The 20529-nt window shown below is 40.6% G+C and overlaps 1 protein-coding gene across 2 annotated transcripts in view; it reads right to left on the bottom strand.

The window, feature by feature from the left end:
- Nucleotides 1-20529, bottom strand: part of whrna (whirlin a) — a 151877-nt gene that overhangs the window by 72371 nt on the left and 58977 nt on the right. For both annotated transcript variants that reach the window (XM_056403847.1, XM_056403848.1), the window contains exons 3-4: nt 4715-4933; nt 128-253 (exon numbers count right to left, since the gene is read on the bottom strand). In XM_056403847.1, the coding sequence (XP_056259822.1) occupies nt 128-253; nt 4715-4933 (345 nt within the window). The remainder of the gene's footprint in view (nt 1-127; nt 254-4714; nt 4934-20529) is intronic.

The following is a 20529-nucleotide window of genomic DNA, read 5'->3' as shown; positions in this document are numbered from 1 at the left end:
CATGTGCATTCCCCAGCAAGCTCACCAACAAAGAACAATTCTAATCTAAACTGTCGCAGATTTTATAAGGTCGATCAAAGTGAGACAGTGTGTGAGTCAGCGAGTGGAAGATAGACTGAAGTGATACCTTAAGTCCTCCACACTCTGCTGCTGATCCCTGGTCCACTCCGGTGATGTAAATACCCAAAGCATATTCTGCTCCCCCCCGGATCATTAGACCAAGAGACCGGCCGTCGTCCAGAACCAAGTTGACCTGTTAAAGACAGACAGAGAAAGCAGGGGGTTAAATATCTGAAATAGTGTGAACCAGGCACCCCTTAAATATCACTATTTTAAAACGGTGTTTGCAGTCTCAATTGTGCTGCTTGACAAGCTGCCAGATTTTCCTGCGGTGTCGATCTGTTCACAGTGAAATGGAAATGTGAAACACAATGCACGGAGAAAATGACAGCCCTGCTCTGAGCTGGGATTTGTCGGCTGAAAATAAAGAATTTCAGGAGCTACTTAGATGTGGTTACTCAGAGCCAGTAATGAGGCGGCTGAATCCATTTTGACTGGAGGAATGACTGTCTGAATCGGTCAATTAGTTTGTTTACAAGGCTCATCTTAAATCTGAAGAATCTAATACCTTTATCTATGTTGACATTTGTTTTATAGCTGAAACCGTCATTTCAACATGATTAACAGAAACCTAAACAATATGGCAACATTCGAAAGAGAGCTAAAGGTTCAGAGTGAACACTGCATTATTTAACTGAGTGAAAGAAGTTGTAATGGCATCTATCTTTCCCTTCTCTAGAGGACAAACAGCTTTGGGATGATTGTTCAGAGGGTGAGATTCCGACACTGGCAAGCAACCACTAACACTATATTTTCACAATTTATAAAACATATGTTTCAGTTCTTCTCACCTCAACAAGGACTCAGTGATGAGGAAGAAGTCATTTTTTGATCAGATTAAAGGGTGAAGAGATTATAACCAAACCCACATAGATTAATGAGGAGGTCCAATCCCACTCTTCTGCCTTCTGCACAAATGATACACAACTTTCACAAAGTAAAATATGACTCATTTCACAGTAGAGTGAACCCGACTCATCCCTCTGAGAATCCCTCTAACAAGGAACCGGAGCAGCATTTGACATACAGAGGGGGAAATGACCTTGACTAAAAGCATCAATAAAGAATAAAGACTTTTAGGGTCCGCGGGACGTGTTATTGCTCAACATAAAGTCAGCCTGCAGTTACTTCTCTCTAAAAGGGGAACCTGGATGTTTCTAACAGCTGCTGAAATCCAGCCTCATATCCACAAATCCACAAGCCATCATTCTTAGCTGGAACGGTGTCTTCATGCAACTTGTATACAGAGTTTTTGCCCGATTTGCTGTGATCAAGCCAGTTTTGCCGAACGTAAAATCTTCAGATAATGACACTTGACTGCTCCACATATGTACAGTGGAGCAGCTGTAGATACAGTATGAACCTCCCCTCCATGACTTGATGGAAGACTTGGGTCTTATATGTCTGTTCTGGAGGCTACAGTTTGATGAAGGGTTCATTTGTCTGAAAAACAGCTATCAGTATTTTAACCCACTGGCAGGTATAATCTGCTCGTCTTTGTTTGGTGCCTCTGGGTCATATCATCAACAGTGTCCCTTTACTCTGCAGCTATTTGCTTTGGTCACAGAGCCTTTAGCTCCCTATTCCAGTAATCTATTAATGTCAGAGCCCTCATTGTTAATGACACATGCTGATGATTCCCAAATCTACTTACTTTACTTACTTATGCCATCATATTTTAAGATTTTCCAACGCTTTATCTTGGAGGCCTAAAGCATACTGTGGTTCTCAAAGACATGAACAGGTTGTCAAAAGGAAGTTATTACCCAGGGTTCATTTAATAAAACGGCTCCACTGTCTTTCACTAATGGCAACTTGTATGAACTCAACAATTCCAAAATATGTACATTTGGAAAGCAAAGAGATCACATTAAAGTTTACATTGTCCACTGGGAAAGGTTCAGCAGTGGGACAAAATTTAAATTGTACTTTTCCTCCATCACAATGAGACCCTTCATTACTCGGTTTGATCTAATGCAGCGGTCTCTTGCCAAAACTGAAAAGGGGCATCAGTTGCACCCTGGCAGCTACAAGATGACACATGCAAATATCTCTATGAAATAATGTCTGTTTTTTATTTTCCTGCTGCTGCAGGTTTGGCATCTGGCGCAGAAATCTAACTTTCATTTGGTGCATATGGTGCTGTGGTCCTTTAATAACTGTCTGCTTACTGGAGGTGAGCCAGTGCTCAGTGGGAATATCGAGGCATTCGTGTTCTCTTTGACATTTATGCACGACATGGAGAATAGTTTTAATTACCAGACTCATCCTTCTTTTATTGGCAGAAACAAAGCAGCTCTTAAGGCTCATAGTGTTCCCTGGCATCAGCTGTTATCGTGGAATCAATTCAATATAACATGATCTTTCTCTCTAAGAGGAGTCTCAGAGTCTGTTTTGTAAGCAACTGAATCTGAGGCACAATTCATTGGGACTTTGTTTGGGATTGCACTTAACCACAGACGAGATTCTTCAATTATATTGTGCATGTTATGAAGACTGAAATCAGCACTGCGTGTGTGAACAGCTAATGACATGATAGTCACTGCATGCCGAAGAGGCAACTGTGGTAGCTTTGGACAGTGTTTCTAGGAATCAAAGCACCAAAGGCATAAATTTCATGTCAACCTCTTACTACCTGAAATGACAGGACTTTGAACACTTTTGTTACTGATGTGAAGCACCTCACGGGACGAGTTCTACACATTCACAAACGAATGCCAGTGAGCAGACTGCCAATTCTCCAAAGGCTGCTCTGTCATTGTCAGGCCAGTTTGACACATGCCAGCCGACATCAGCTGCAGTATAGGGAAGCAATAGCAGCAGCAGTTTTGACCTTCATGTTGCTGTGTATCAAAGACACTGAAAACCTGAAAACGACACGTAGTTTCCTTTCACATGCAGACACACATCAGACAAGACTAGCATTACCTCTTTTTATTCCGAATGACACATTTATTCAAAGAACCTAAATATTAGAAATGGATATTAATTTCTTTTTGAATAGGAGTAAAGAAGCTACAATAGACAAACTATCTGTAGGATTAATATTTTTGAAACATTATCTGCATGGCATTAACTATAGCCTGTATTAACGTAGCTGAAGCACTCAAGATTAATGTGAAGCTTTCAGCTGCTGAAAAATTGAAAGTTCTAGTGTAATAAATCTTTTAAACAGCTCTGACAGCTCCTTCCCTGAGAGTCCTGAGGTGGTGAGAGGGTGGAGTTCTGTAGGAGTTAAGGTCCAATTACTGTTATGTTTGTTTCTGATCTATTTTTTTTTGTCTATTAGTGCTACTACTATTTTAATTTACTCCTAATTTACTCCTTACTTCTTTACTTCAGTTTTTTTCTCCTGGGGAAATGAAGAGCGTCTGCCATTGTGCAACCAAAACTGAAAGAGAATAGAGCTTTTGTTTTCCCAGATAGCTGTCCGTGGTGTTCCTCAGGCAGCAGAAATGGCGGTTGATGGAACCCGGAGTAACTGTGGAAACTCTACTTGGCAGAGAAACATCAACACAGCACACTGTAATGCCCACCCTGAACAACAGGCACACAGGGCCAGTAAAGAGACTGGCTTGGCCGTTAAAAACTTTATGGATTTTTTACAGTCCACTGATGTGACAGCCAACCTGGGTAGTCTCAATGGTCAGTCCAGGAGAGCTCCAGGATCTGAGAGGGTACAAAACTGACATTCAGTTAGCATTACTTCTACTAGACCAGAAACCTGCCTATTTATTAATACAGCCGGGGGTTTGCCTTTATCATAGCACTGCGGTCGGGGTTTCTAGTTCAATTTGGGATTATGGTTGTTTGTTGGTTCGGACAGCAGCCAGCCTGACAGCAGTGTGATACAGCAGTGTGTGTGTGCGTGTGTGTGTGTGTGTGTGTGTGTGTGTGTGTGTGTGTGTGTGTGTGTGTGTATGTGTGTGTGTGTGTGTCTCAAATAAAGAGGAAATGGTTTTGGTGGATAGTTTGTGGGAAAACGTTTAGACAACAACCACAGTGTTTTTCCAGAATAAAAATGACCATGTCAGATGAGGATATGGTGGCCCTGAGAGCTCAATTCAATGCAGAAAACATCTTCATCAATTTGACAAAAAATGCGCTGCAAATACTTGTTGTTCAATGCTTTTAACTTTAAAGACGATGATGCCTGTTACAGTATTAACATTTAGTCTGTGCCTTTAGAGGAAGTTGGGCATCATTTCTTAGAATAATTGTTATTTGTGATGTATTGATGAAACACTTTTAGACCCTGTTGCTTACTTTAGTGCTGCTTAATTTAGTTTGCCGTTTTTATATTCATGAATATTTCATTTGCAAGTGATTTGATGGTAGTAACAGCAATGTTAAAAGTGCCTAATGGATGCAAACGAGGGAGTACAAGGGAGTGCAAATGTTTTGAAGGGATTTATGTCATGGCCACCTATAAAGGAATTAAAATTATGAATCATCTTACACAATTCTCTGGACATGTTATTCAACTTTTGAATATTTTACTTCTCCCCTGATAATATTATTCTTTTGAAGATAAAAAAAAAGTAGGCATTGAAAAACACTGATCCTTTGTTTTGCTTTCCACATAAAGTCTCACCTTCTTCTCATCTCCCTCCTGCAGTAGCTGCATGTTGCTGCGCCGCTGGCTGTCACTTCTCCTCAGGGTCGCGCTGCGATGCTCAGGCAGGTCAGGAGGAGGGGATACACTCCGACCCTGAGGGTCGACCCAGGTATAAACATGGTTGGTGACATAGCCGCCAGGAATTCGCCCGACTGAACGCACAGAGAGACAAAGCTTTTTACTGCCCTTCAGCACCTGAGGAGAGGAGGAGAGGAGAGGAGAGGAGAGGAGAGGAGAGGAGAGAAAATTTGTATTTCCCAGAACAGCATACATGAGTTCAGGTTTAAAGAGCAAAGAGTACACATGAATCCACAATTCAATCAATTGAATTTGATTTTATAAGGCCATAACATACTCCCCCATACATACATGTATGGGCACAAACACAGAGGTTAAAGCGATGTATATTAAAGACACACAACACTAAAACAAGCCGAGAGGGATATTTGGCAGAAAATTAAAGATTACAGAGAAGCAACCATTTTTCCGTGCTTCGACATCACTCCCCAAAAAAACCCAAGTGACATATCACTCACACACACACACACAACAAACACATTTTGAACACATTTCTAGTGAAAATTGCTGTTGGCTGTGCCTCATTGCCTTCTGATCGCTGGGTGTATGTGCAATCCCTCTGCAGATCAATGTATTCCCAGAGGTCTGGAGAAATCAAACTGAATGGAGTTGATCAAACAATCCTTGTGCTCCAACAACACAGACAGGACCTCTGCTTTCATCTCAGAGTGAAAATGATCAGTTGCAATGTTGCTGATTTTAAAAGTGACATTACTGAAAGACTCATTTCATAGGTCTTAAAGTTTCAGTTTATGAGTTTGAAAAGAACGGGAAGGTCTCAGTACTGAAAGGTTTCATATCATTGTGTGTTAAAGACTATAGTCTATCAAATGCATCAAAGATCATAGTTACAACTGGGTGAGTAGTAGGGCTGAAAAATTAATCGAAATATAATCATATATATATATACACCCCCCAGCCCATGAATCATATTCTCCAGACGTAAGGGAACAGGCTTTGTTGGTACATGACCCAACATACCCTGGCTGGGTGAAAAACCTTCATTTCTGAAGCAATGAATGTTTACTTCAGGATTTCATCATCATACATACTGTAGTGCTGCAGTGATGACACATCAGACATCACATCCTGATTAAACAAAGAGGACTACATCATCTGCAAATAGGTGAGACGTTAGCTGACCATCACTAAAATCAGGACTCTTTAGAGCTCAGGGCTGTCTGGTAAACTGTATATGAGTGACAATCAAACAAGAGGGGAGACCATGTCCACTGTTAGCAGATTACTGCTGTGTCAAATCAAATCTAAAATGTGTGTTTTTTGATTGTAAGTGACACACTATACTAGCTGGAACAAAAAGCAATTTATCCTAAATAGAAATGTTCTCCGTCTCTCTCCATCAGGATCTATATTCTTTCTTTTGTTTTGAGTTGTGCGAGATGAATCAGTGTTACCATTGAGACTAACTTTAACTTGTCTCTGGCCTGTTGCAGATGCATTGTTCAGCCGTTTGTGTCTGCTGTGTAATGTCCCCTATGTGATGTTGTTTCATCCAACTACATTTATATCAAAGGCCCCATTCCTTATCTTTTTAAAGCGCATAATGCCCATTCCTATCTGTAATCTGTTATTACTTTTATGCTTATGTTTTTTTTTTTTAGCTTTTTTATTTATTCAATAAAGAAAGTGCCAAAAATGCTGACTCTTCTGAGTGAGGCTGGTGAAAAACCTTCCCAAAGTAGCTGTGTGTGTAAAATCAAAGTAAGCACAGCAACTAAATTCAGTATCCCTCCATTCTCTCCTTCAGTGAACCACAAATAAAGATAACCCATCAGTATTCTGTCCTGTGGATTTCAGAGAAGGTACATCTCCATGAGAACAAAGACCCAGCTGAATCAATTACACAATCCTGATAATGATTTCAAATGTGACTAAACAAATTCCTGGACTGACGGACCAAAATAGCTGTCATCACCCGCTCCCTCTCCCATCTCCTCCACGCTGTATGGCAGCATAAATACGCAATTTAAGATATATGAATACAGCAGAAGAGTTCACCAACACATGAGCAGGTGCACCACTGGTCGCCTTTACTCGCAGACAGAGAAGAAAAAACACTTACAAACAAAGAGGCACATGAAACCACAAACAGCGTGAAGTCAAAAAGTATAACTACCTGTCTTTTTGATTTTCATTACTATGTCAAAATTTTGACAGTGTTGAAGATGAAAGCCATCTCCAGCATACATGACAAGTGACATATCCATCTGAGGCACCAGTCATCAGCTGGGGGTCCTGGGAAGAGCAATCAAGACTGCACTCTTTGCAGAATGAACATGCTGCACATGTAGCAGAAAGAGGGTGGAGACACAGCTCGAGGAAGAGTGCAGAATGCAAAAGTTAAAGTGCTAAATATTTTAACAGCTCAGCTGGTAGTCTGACACCCATCAACGCTTGATTTCCTGTTACTAGCAAATGGTAACGTGTATTGATTTATTGTACACTAACTGCAAAAACTGCATAATCTGAAGTATGTGGGACATATTATACACTATTATTATGGAACTGGGACACAGATATACACAGCCACAGTTTCTGTCTTAGACACTTTGCCAACCAGCTAAATAGCATCACTTTGATTTACAGCTCCAAACAGGCGGCATCATGGTGAGTGTTGGTCTGAGAAATTTAACTGCATTTAGAGGAAATGGAGGCATACAGACGGAAAAATGAGCAGTGTTTAGATGCAATGAGAAGCAGGAGTTCCAGGAGTTAGGGCAACATGACACTGAAGGAGAAAAAGGAAAGATGGAGGGTAATGGAGGCGGCGGAGGGAGGGCAGCAGGTTTAACAGGCTGTTCCGTCCTGTGAATAAGAAACAGTGGTAATTGACGAAGCAGCCGTGGTACAGTGGTCCTTAATGCATTGTCCCTGGAGGAAAGTGCTGATTGTGACACTGGGCTGGTGAAGCTGTAGGCCCGGCTTGTAATCAGAACAAACTATGCTGGGAAAATATTGGAATATACAGCAAAGCATAATGGGAAATGGCAATGGCAGGTAAGCTGCTTTCAGACGAGGCTGCGGAAAAAACAATACGCTCTCATGAGAGTCTAAGCAATCCATTTCATGCACAAAAAGCTGACTGCACAAAGCCCGGCTGTAGAGGCCATCCAATTCCATCACTTAGAAATGCATGGTCATATACTGGAGGAGGTTTAAAGGTAGCCGGTGTCAGGAAAATTATAGCGTAAGAGGAGACTTGACATGAGGCATGAAGGATTAAACCATAAAGCCTGTTTATGTAAACAGTCTCTATTAAATTGACCCGATAGTTATGCAAACTTTTCAATAGGAGGAGAGAAGTCTCCAAAAGTGCAGTAAATAGAAATCATTAGCTGATTTCATGTGTTAATATGGAAATGTTTATTATCAAAATGTGTGCTGGAAAATGAAATTACAAAGGCCGTATAAAAATTCTAACAAGTTGATAATTTGCACATTTACAAGTCTGAATAGGTTTTCATCAGTTAACAGTTGGATGGAATTAATTAATTGATAGAATTAATTAATGGATAGAGAGTGTTTATTGTCCCAGAAGGAGATTTGTTTTCACAGCCAGTACAAAGAAACATATGGATACACACAACACATGGATATGCACTTATACACTCTCCTCAAGCTCCATCAGATTGGATGGGAAGTGTTTGTAAACTGCCGTCTTCAGGTCTTCCCACAGATCTTTTTGAGGTTTAAGTCTGGACTTTGGCTGGGACACTCAAGACAGTGAGAGACTTGTCCTGAAGCAACTCAAGCGTTGTCTTGGTTGTATGCTTCAGATCAATGATGCGGTCTCAGGTCACGTGCACTCTGGACCAGGTTTTCTTCAAGGACCTCTCCGTATTTGGCGTATTTGGCTGTATTCATCGTTCCATCAATTCTGACCAGTCTCCCTGTCCCTGCAGCCAAGAAGCCCCCACACAGCATGATACTGCCACCACCACCGTAGGGATGGCATTAGCCAGATGATGAACAGTGGCTGGTGTTCAACAGGTACATTGTTTGGAGCTCTGCCCAAAAGATTCACTTTTTGTCTCATCAGACCAGAGAGTCCTTCTTCTTGTGCTCTCAGAGTCCTTTAAATGTTTTTTGGCCAACTCCAAGCGGACTGTCATACGACTGTTATTCTAAGTGGCTTCCTTCTAGCCACCCAGCCTGATTGATGAAGTGCTGCTGAGATGGTCGTCTTTCCGGCAGGTTCTCTCATCTCTACAGAGGACTACTGAGGCGCTGTTAGAGCAAATGCTGGGTTATGAGTCACCTCCCTGACCAAGGCTGGTCACTTAATTTCTAGCAAGAATCCTAGTGGTTTTTCACCACTGTGCTCCTGGTAGTCTAGGACCACTTTCCCATATAGACACGTATAAACACAGCAGCAGAGTCACCAGGAGGTGGTTGGGGTGGACGGCAGACATACAAAATGACTGTTACACCAGGGTTTGCATCCACAGTCTTGTCTGTGGTCTAGGCAACAAAAGCACTTTTGAAGCCACAAGCCACTGTGAACTTTTTCTGTGTTAAACCAGACCATGATCTTTCCTTAACCTTAACCAGGGGTCATGAGTTTCCAAACAAAACCATAAAAATGTTTAATAATGGTGGATATTGTACTGCAAGATCAGGAATTTGGGGTAAAATAAAAATACGTCTAAGAACTTATTTGTGACTTACCAAATATATAGATTGTCAACATATCCTCATTATGTTAATAAAAACATAATCCAGTAACAATGACATTTCCTTCAAAACATACTTGCTGTTGCACTTTAGTTGTACATCAACTAAATTAATCATTTCTAGGAGACAGGGTTGGATTCCAACACTGTGTCTTATTTATTACAGCTAAAGTAACTAAACCTCTCGTGAAAGTAAATGATGTGTGTAGGCTGCTGTACAAACTGCGTATGAGTTACTGTAATTTTGTCTGACAACAACAATAATAACTAAGACATTAAATTATGTAACAACAGGGAATCAAGTTAAATAGTCTCAATTTCAGAGCAGGACCACACAAACAATGGGGATAACTGGATGTTAGGAACTCAAGCTCACAAATATCTGACTCCACAGCGACAAAAGTGAAGATTTACTGATTGTAAATTCACTGAGGAGTATAATATGTGCCCCACCACTCTCTACTTAGTTCATAGGCTTTTGTTTGAAAAAGCTATTTTAGAAAATCCCTACATATGTCTTAAAAGTCACCAAGAAAGGAATAAAAATGCTAAGTTGGCAACTCTGGGCCCTAAATGGAAGTAAACGCCCATTGCTCTACCTAATGTCATTTTCAAGAACACAAAGTCTCAGCTTTCATGAGGGTTCACTTGAGGCTTTGCTTGGGACAGGTGGATTTATGAGAGTTAAAGAAAACGCTCCAACAGTCTTCTATTAAAATCATTTCTTCTCTGCTGCTGGCAGATGATTTGGCTTCAGAGTTGAAACCACTCAGCGCTAATTGTTCTCGCTAATTGCACATTTGATAAGTTGTCATGAAAATATATATATAACGCACAGGAAAACAAAAGTGCGTCAAAGCGTCCAATCTCAGTCACACACAAACAAAAACACCAACCTGCTAAGGGACAGATCTCATGTATGAAAAAAGATACTGACACAGAAACCAAAAATGCAGCCGGGCTGATTGGCTGTTTCTTTACTGCTGTCCGAAAAGATCCGTCAACCTCAGAAGATCAGTATTACACAAACATACATGCTCACACGCTGGTGAAAAATCCACTGTCATGAATCAGCCTTGCAGACACGCTGGCGCCGCCCAGCACTACTCAAGGACTGAAATGGCCCCCAGCATCAACAACATGAGAGAGGTTCAACGTGAAGTACAACAAATGTCCTCTGATGTGTAAGAGCAACAACCTAGCAACAACCAGTTTAGCTCAGTGCTATTCCTTCATGAAACAGAATGGATGAAACAGAGCTGAGTATGTAAATGATCATCCTCAACACAAGCATGCAAGCTAGTGGAGACAAGAGAGAGCCTGCCACTTTAATCCATGTGTGTGGAAGGGGTGTAATGGCAATGAGACGTTCTCTCACATCATATAAAATGATGGTGTCACTGTTAAAACTTGCAGTTCCACTAAGAAGACATCAAGGATTATAGATGTGTGTCTTTGTACTCCATGTACATATGTCCTAGGCTATCACTGTCAGTTACAGGGGATGGCTTTTGCAACACTTTTTGCTCAAACTTGGATTTTCTGGCTCTAAAAGCAATAGTGTCAAGGAGAAAAATGAAGCTCAACGTATCTACACGTGTAGTCCTGGTCAAAATCATTAGCACCTTTTAATATCAAGCACATAATTCAGAATATCTTCAGAAATATATGCCCATCAACCAATCATGTATTACCAGAATATTTTAATAAAATGTCCAAGGTTACATTGACAGCCTCTAGAAGCTTCTTACACCTGTCTGCTGGTAGTTTCTGCTACTCTTCCACTGCTATGCTCTAAAGCTCCTTTAAGTTTGCAGGAGCCTTTTTTCCAATAGCAGATTTCAGATCTCTCCAAAGGTTTTCAATGGGGTTTAGATCAGGACTCATTGCTGATCAGTTTTAAACAGTCCATCTTCGCCTTTTCAACCATGCTTTTGTGCTGCTGGATGTGAATCTTTGTCCTGCTGAATGACCCAAGACCTTTGCTTCAAATCTAGTTTTCTTACAGTGAGTAACACATTTCTCACTAAAATGCGTAAGTAATCTTCAGATTTCATTATTCCTTTAATACATTCACTGCCTCCAGTACCAGAGACGACAATGCAGCCCCACAGCATGATGGAGCCTCCACCTGGGTAGGATTTTCTTTCCCTTATGTGCTTCATTTTGACGCCTATAAACAAACTGGTGCGCTACATTCCTAAAGAGGGCACATTGTTTCATCTGACCATAGAAGATCATCCCACAAAGAATGTGGCTTATCTATGAAAGTTTTTGCAAACTTTAGTCTTTCCCTTTTTGTTCTTTCAATAGTGGTGTCCTCCTTCACCTTCGCTCATGTAGCCCCTACTAGGTCTAGTGTGGAGAGTATGATACAGGCGGAGACCACCACTCCAGATTGCTCGAGGTCAAACTGAAGCTCAAAAGATTGATAAAAATACCAACTGTTGAAACAGGGATTTCAAGATCTTTGGTGATTGCCTTGCAGCCTTTTGTTGATGCTGATGCTCGTCTTCACCATTGTAAAAAAAATAGTGAAACCATCACTCATTGGTTAATTCATGTCATGTAGACCCTGAAAATTAAGAACAGGCTTATTTGTTTTTTTATTTTGTTTGAACTAATTTAACTCATTTAAATTCAAGGCTACAGTACATTTTATATCTGTATTTTTCATTTGACTGTAAAAAGCATTTATTTGTTGTTCTTCAATAACTTTCATATTTGATATTTTATTAAATATTCTGATTATCTAAAATTGTTTCAAAATTTTGACCAGGACTGTGTAGGAATCATCGCTTTGGCTCCATCTGTATTCTTGTGGACACACAAACACCTGGTGACATAATCTTCTGTGCTAAACAAAGTACATAACAAAAAGACGCCAAACAAAATGAAAAGTAATTTTTTACTCATATCAGCTTAAAAAAGGGTTAGGAGATTAAAACGAGTGATTACTCATTTTTGGCACGGCTGCGTTATGGGTTGGGCCTCGTGTGTTTGTTCAATTACAACATCCAGCAGTGACGGCAGGCCTTGTGAACGCTGGAGAACAAGCGAGCTGTAACAAAAGTGGAATGTGTTTGTTTGATGGTTTGTTGGAAATGCGAGTGCGGCTGGGAGGAAAGCAGATCTGTCAGCGGCGTGAATGGATCATAGCCATCGATGCTGTGCAGCGTTGGCACAATTTTCAAAGTCCAATCCATCTATCAGCTGTGTGTGTGTGTGTGTGTGTGTGTGTGTGTGTGTGTGTGTGTGTGTGTGTTTGTGCCTTTAGGGGAAAAGTCAAAGCGTGTAACCAGCGGCGAGCGTGCCTATGAGCCTGCCGATGAAGTGTTTCCCTGACACTGAGCGAGAGCAAAGAAGAAACGCTGCATTTTCATCTGCTTGTTTCCACATTGGTACAGTCATGTTACTGTGACAAGTAGAACCACAATGTGCTGCTTTCACAGCTCACAGTGCAGTCAGAATACATGAGGACAAAAATATGTTTTTTATTGTTTGGGCTGAAGCGCATTAGATATGAAATGTAGCAGTCAACATGAGGATTTTAGTTAAGCAGGTTTAATAAGCAGGTATGGTGGCCCTGAGAGCTCAATGCACTGCACCTTAAGAAAACAAATGTAACCAGACAAAACACAAACACACATGTGCTGCAAATACTTACAACACAATAGAACTGATTCCAGGGGACACAAAAAAGTGATGAACCAAGCTGGGACACACTTGCATGGATGGATTATAATACATCCATGCGCACTTGTTCAATGCTTTTAACTTCAAAAGTCACAAAGCATTGAACAACATGTGTTTCCCAGCCAGGTTCATCACTTATTTGTGTCCCCTGGAAGCACTTCTGTTGTGTTGTGAGTATTTGCAGCTCATGTGATGAAGATGTTTTCTGAACGTGTTTGTGTTGTTTTCTGTTTGCATGTGTTTTCTTCAGTTGCATTGCAGTGAGCTCTCAGGGCCACTGTAAGCAAGCAGTTAAGGTTGTCACAGTAGAGGCCTGGTTGAACATCAGCTGAGAAAATACCAGATGTGTGCAGATGTTTCTGGGCAAGAGACATTAAACTGCAAATGATTATCCCACCTGGAGTCTCCGTTTATCAATATCTATAGTGTGGCAGTTAATGAAAACTGTCCTTTGTCTAACTAACTACAGACATTGGAATTCTCTCATGTTTGCTGCTATTTCTTCAGCACACAGACTGCCCAGTGTGCTGTAACAGGTGTGAATAACTATTTTACATTTTCACTTTCGGTTACAGTCAGAGATGGGGTTTTAGATGATTGCTGTTGAATTCCAGTTATTTTGAAAGCCGATAGAGGCTTGTGCTCCTTTTCCAGATCCATGTCATTCTTGCCGTTGGACAACCAATATTCATTACAGACAGAGATATGACTGTAACAACCAGGTTGACAAATAGCAGGACTTTCATTTGAAATCCAGTGGGCTACTGCAGACACAGAATCGCTCTGATAACTTGCTGTATACTGACTTATAGGCTCATGTGTCTCTGTGTGTACTGTTTTACCACATGTGTGAGCCTGCACATGCACATTTGTTGGACATTGAGAAGCGGTTAGGCCCCAAATGAAGTAAACACTTAGAAGGATTAATGAGCAATTGACAAGGCCGCCAACACGGAGACTTAATGGAGCCAAGTCATCAATCACAGGGATTAGCCAGAGGAAAACATTCACAATGCTCTGCCCAAGCCATCTTGGCTAATCCTCCCATTCCCCAATCCATCTTCCATCTCTCACCCTCTGTAATTTAAATAAATGTCCTGCGCCACCTGCACACACACATGCACACACATAAGATACAAACAAGACAATGTGACGGTCCGTCAGTAAATGTGCAGGAAAAGAGTCAAAATGTTGTGATTAACAGATCAATAGAAGCCCCACTGGAAATACCTAGCTGTTTCATTTCAATATTGTCAGCTGTTCAGCCCATCTTCCCGCCACACTTATAGAAGTCACTCCATATGATATGCATCATGCCTACAATTCTGCTATAGCATTGCTATTTAACATTTTATAGTGAACAGAGACAGAGATTGATGCTGGCTTTCTGCAATGACAGGGTGGATACAAAAATGCTTCACAGCTGTTATCACTGTGACTGTGCTGGAGAGTCGGCAACAAAGCAAAATCTAATTAAAGACCTGAAAACAGACCTGTCACTGAACTTTTATCATACAGACAGCTCTTGCATTTTTAAGAGTGGAAAGGTGGAAAGAGAAAAAATAAAAAGGCACCAGAACATTGTGAAAGTGGTGAGGACCTTTGTCTTGACAGGATCCTGAAAGTCCTATGTTAGATGGATATATTAGTACTGGACATGTGAAATCTATTTCACTCTCCTACTGTTGCTTATTGCTTTTACTGCTTTGTACAGTACTTAGTGTTATAAATTTTCAATAAATCTTTTGTTATTGTCTTTTCCCATCAACAGCTCCTAATGCACCAGACCATCTGAGAAAAGGCTGTATTGTATGTGATAGTGGGTTATAGAGATAAACTTGACTTGACTTGACTTGAGGTACTCAAGAACTTGAGTCTGTGGGTCTGACATACATCATAAACAATATCTGTTGACGAGGGCAAAAAGCCACGAAAACAAACTCCAAACAAAAAGAACCGAGGTTTCAGGACCTCCCTGCTGTGAAACGACATCTCTATCTGCTAGTTTTACAAAAGGACACACAAAGATGGCTAATAAGTCCTAATTGCACAGTCATCAACCTGGACACCGAGGTGCTTCAAATTGTGAAAAAAGCAACAGTGTGTCAGGATGGCTGGTGTGGCCATGGATCAATCTACCACCCACTCATTCCTTTACACCAGCTCATTAATCACCCTCGCCTCCTATAGCTCCTCTCCTCTCTCTCATATCTCCTGTATTGAACGCTATATCTCTCAGCAGCTGTTATTTACGACGCCTCCTCCCGGACATAGATGCCCGGCATCTTTCACTGATATTTACTCAAACTGAGAGAGAACAGGAGAAGTAGAGGGGACAGATAATGAGAGCAGTAAACACCGATTCATTGCTAAGTCACTTAAGTTAAGTTAGTCGCATTTCCCCTGCTCTGCTTTGCATCTGGATATGAAGACATTTTTCTCTGTTCCATCTTCTAAGACTGGGCAAAGCTGCAAGAATGAACGTAATAAAACCGTTCATGTCCAGATTCCCAGCGGAGCCCCTGTACTGCGCATGTGAACGTCACCATCACTCATCACTCTTTGCATCAACCTCACCATTGTGTTAATGGACCTTCTCTTGTTCTAAAACAAATGGATCCTTCCTGCAAGTGACTGAGGCTGCCAATGTCGTCTGTTTCCGCAGCTAACACCGAATCAATTAAAGCGCTCCTCTGTACCTCCGCGGTCCGAGGACAGCTCTGCCTGGAGCCATCGGAAAAGTGTCTGAGATATCAAATAGGATGGTTTTAAGTAATTATCAGTATTTCGGCCGGCAGCCTTGCTAAAGGATGTACCTGGACAAAATGAATTACAGCAGCTACAATGATTCAGAGAGTGGTGAGGAAGTGAGGGTGTTTAACTTACAGTCAAAATGTAGATTAGGCCAAACACGTTCTTTCATGAAGCATAGTGGAGCCGGACTACATGCTCATTTTCTCATTTTAAGACTCCAGGCTGAAGAATGTATTATACGGCATCAGATTATGTCTTAAAAATCGGATATGAAAACTCAAACATATGACATTCATACAGGATAACAAAAAATTCTTCTATCATTTCCTTTGTGATTTTAGTCCTCTTCTTTTTCTTTGTTCTACGGTTTTGGTTTGTCTTTTTGCAAAACATCAGAAAAAACTCTTCAGCTTTTGGTTTGAATTGCATCACCTTGTGGCCACTTATAAAAGACCACATTTTCACTCATAACTCCTGGACCATGAGACATAGAAGATTTTTTTCCTAAAGCATGAGAAATAAACTGTATCATACAGTATTTTTTTTTTTGCTTGAGCAGACTAAGCTACTCCTACAAATTGAATTCATTTATTCTGATACCGTCTGTCATACAATTTTATATAATTTGTACCATAGTTAAAAGGTATACCGTCATTATGCTTAAACACATTGTGCAATTGCAACTGAATCCCGATGACACATGCATCATCAATTCTGTGCAAATGCATCCAAATTTGATGGCATTTCACTTCCACACGGCGCTGTATCAACTTGATGGATTCAAACCTTCGTAACTCAGCGGTCATGAGTCTGAGTCGCTTGAAATGTTTAACAATTCATCCTTGTTAAACCTTAATATTCACAGAAAAGGATTAAGGTGTTCTGCAAAACACACGGCTGCCAGCACCGCCAGCACCGCTGGTGGAGCTACGTGCTTTGTAGTCTATATTTGTACATGATATTTGTGGAATCTTAAAACAGAGACAAGAGGAAAAAATTTTGTAATGATATAAATTGTTTCGTTGGGTTTATGGAGAATCTGGAAATACATGTGTTTGGGGTATTTTAGGCATTTAACAGCTGTAACCATGACAACACACAGCAACTGGAGAGGTAGTGGGTATAAAGTGTTGCCTAAGGACATTTTCCACAATCAGAACATACGCATTCACAGCTGAAGATGACCACACATTAGTGGTCAAACAAGTGACATCCCTGTCAGTGGGCGGCCTTTCTATCCACCTCACTGCCCACAAATGAACCAACAGTTTCTACATCTGAAGGCTTTATTCATCTGCCCTCATTTCCTTAAAAGACACCTCTGCAGGCAGGAAACATAAATTATGGAAAACAGGAACTACAGCACCTAGACAGGAGCTAGTGCATGTCTGAATAGTGTATAAGATGGTCTCATTACGCACCACTAAACTGTGTGCGTCTGCAAAGTGTGTGAGTATTTACTGTATGTGTGAATCATTCTTTTATAATACAAAATATAAACCCAGAGCTGAAAGTCCAAATTTGCCACAGACCAATATAAATGAACTCAGTAGGTACCCTATACACATAGATTTTACCAGTGTTGACACAGTTCAACATACGGATGTTGTGTCAAGCAACAGTTCAAATCTATAAAGTTAACTATTGACATGTTTTAAAGTAAAAATACTAATATGGGTGATATGGTTTTTCCACAAACAGTTCAATCACCTCATTAAAATTCCTTTAAATTACATCTGAACCTTGTCCTTCATTACAAAAATCCACAATCATGAATATGTCAATAATTCTCATTTAAAATGTGTAACAACAAGATACTTCACTGTAAAGTACATTCTCAGTGGATGTGCAAACTGCAGGTTTCATGTTATAACATCACACTGGTGAGATTTCAATACTGGACCATGATTGGCTTCCAGACTAATTATGATGTCACAAAATCAAGTAATAGTGTACATCATGTGCACATCATGTGCACATCATGTGTACATCATGTGTACGTGACGTGACGTGACGTGACGTGACATTAAAAAGCACTGACAAGAAGTTTTGTAAGGAACAGTAATGATTTCATTATCAACTGTCAAAAGTTTCTTTCACACATGCACTGCAACCCTGAACTTGTCTAGACATTACCCAGAGGAGCGGTGTGTGAGAATGAAAATGTCCAAAGGAGTTGGATCATCATGGACATAAAGCACACTTCTCTGCCAGCTCCCAAGTACAAAGTCTGCGTAATGTCTGAATGGGCCGCTGTGTGAATAGAGCAGGTGACTGTCTTGAGAATTAACAGGGAGTGGGTGTGGTGATGATGTTCCTGTTAGGAGACTGGCGTGAAGGCGGAAGATTACAAACATCAGAGGGTCAGATACACTAAAACACAGATGATAATGTCTTACTGGACGATATGACATTCAGGAACTTATGCTGTTGACAGCCGATGCTATAATCGTTAGACAAGTTCAACCAAGGGCAAGAGACTCTGTTGTGTATGATGTAAACAAAACACTGCGATTTCTGCAAAATACTTTCTGCAACATGTCCTGCTCTCTGCACACTCTACCCAGGCACCACCCCTCACCTAAACCACACAGAGTATTTCCAATTGGTGAGAACATGTATGACACAGACAGCCTCCTGTTGTGTGCTACTTGTGTGAAAGGGCAACTCATATGAGAGTTCTCGTGAGAAATTGGCTAAGTAAACTGGTATCCCCCAGAGGCTGGGAGCCTAAAGCAGCTTTTCTGTTATATCTGTTTTCTTGTCTTCCCTCCTTTATAATAAATATTACCAGCACAATTTACAATTAACATAATATTTGACAACACATACAGATCACTTGTGCATGTCTGAAATGAAAAGTATAATTTCACATAGGTATGATACCTGCAGTCGCCTCTATCCCACCATGCAGAAAGGAAATAAGCGGCTGCAGGCTTCTCATCAACATTCCTGTCAAATAGCAAGCTGAGCCCACAGGAGGTACCTGGGGTCTGACATCACTAGGGAGAATGACATATACCACACACACACACACACTTCAGATACAAAGGCCTACACAAATATAAAAGGTCTGCTTCACAATTTTCCTTTATGCAAGCAGACAGACACACAGACACACACACACACACACACACACACACACACACACACACACACACACACACAGAGACACACACACACACCACTCTAACACATGCATATTATATGCAGCTTTTGTCCTGGGTCACCTTTGATGTTGCACACAGCACCGTTGCCATGTGACACTGAAAACAGATAACGCAACAAATAATTACTAAAACACAATAATGCAAACCAGTGAACGATGAAATAACCAAAGGGTCCTGTGCACTGAGTTTTATTATGTGCATCATTTTAAGAAGGTTTGGTTAAGAGTGGGTGAGTTTCTATAAAATCAAATGAGCCCAAAATGTCAATGTTGTTTATAAAAACACTTGCCCCCATGTTTGATAAAAACAAGACTTTAACACATTGCATGAAACAATGAATAACAAACCCCATGCCTATACTATATAAAACACTCATTATACACTCATTTGTTTTGTAAACAAAAACACGTTTATCTAGAAAAGAGTTCAAGTTCAAATCAAAAGTCTATAGCCATGCTGGCAGCTCTGCATCACCATGCTTACATGATCACAACGACAAAATGTTCACCACCTTAAATAGCATTAGCATGCTAACAATTTCTGCTCAGCAGTAAACACAGGTGAGGTGTATGGGAATGTCAGTTTCACAGGTATTTAGTCATAAACCAAAGCTTTGGAAAAATCTAAATTTTGACCTGATGAGAAAAAGTCAAGGAATCACCAAAGTCAGTGGGATTCGTGCCTTGAGAGCCGTGAATGTCTCTACAAAATGTCATGACAATCCATCCAATAGCTGTTGAGACATTTCATTCTAGATCAAAGTGTTCGACCGACCAACTAAAAGACAGACAGACTGGCACTGCCATCCCTCGAGCTGCGAGTGCGGCGAAAAAGTAGTTTGCCGTTGAACCTTTAAAAAAAAAAAAAAAAACTGGGTATTTTCCAGTGGAAATTGAAAACGATGAACATATGAAAGGACATATAAAATGATTGCATTCTATCACACTGAGCAAATATGATTTCCTGCAGTACATAATAGAAAGCATATTGTGACGTAAGGCTGTGTGAACCTCTGCAGCTTTGACAGTATTTGATTTACTGCTCTGCTTTACTGTGTTTGATTTACAATCACACAGCAGAGAGGTGTGTGGAGACAGAAAAGATGGAAGTGGATGCAAATGAGAACGAGGGAGGAAGAAAGGAGACTGATTCATTTTTATTTCCCTGAAGTCTTACGTGTCTTGTGTTTCGGAGAAATGTCCAGCCGCATGGAGCACTCAGCATTAAACTGTAAGACTCTGCATTATCCTGCATTAACACCACTTCATTTACCAAACACGGGCTGTTAGAGGGAGAGCAACTGTGCAGCTTTCTTGTGTGTATAAGATGCTGCACCACACCAACAACATCAGTCAATTGTAAATAGATTACACATTTGTTTTCCTACAGGTTATTGATT

Source organism: Seriola aureovittata, chromosome 18, assembly GCF_021018895.1.
Source record: "Seriola aureovittata isolate HTS-2021-v1 ecotype China chromosome 18, ASM2101889v1, whole genome shotgun sequence".
NCBI lineage: Eukaryota > Metazoa > Chordata > Actinopteri > Carangiformes > Carangidae > Seriola > Seriola aureovittata.
This window is presented reverse-complemented; position numbering and strand designations above follow the sequence as displayed.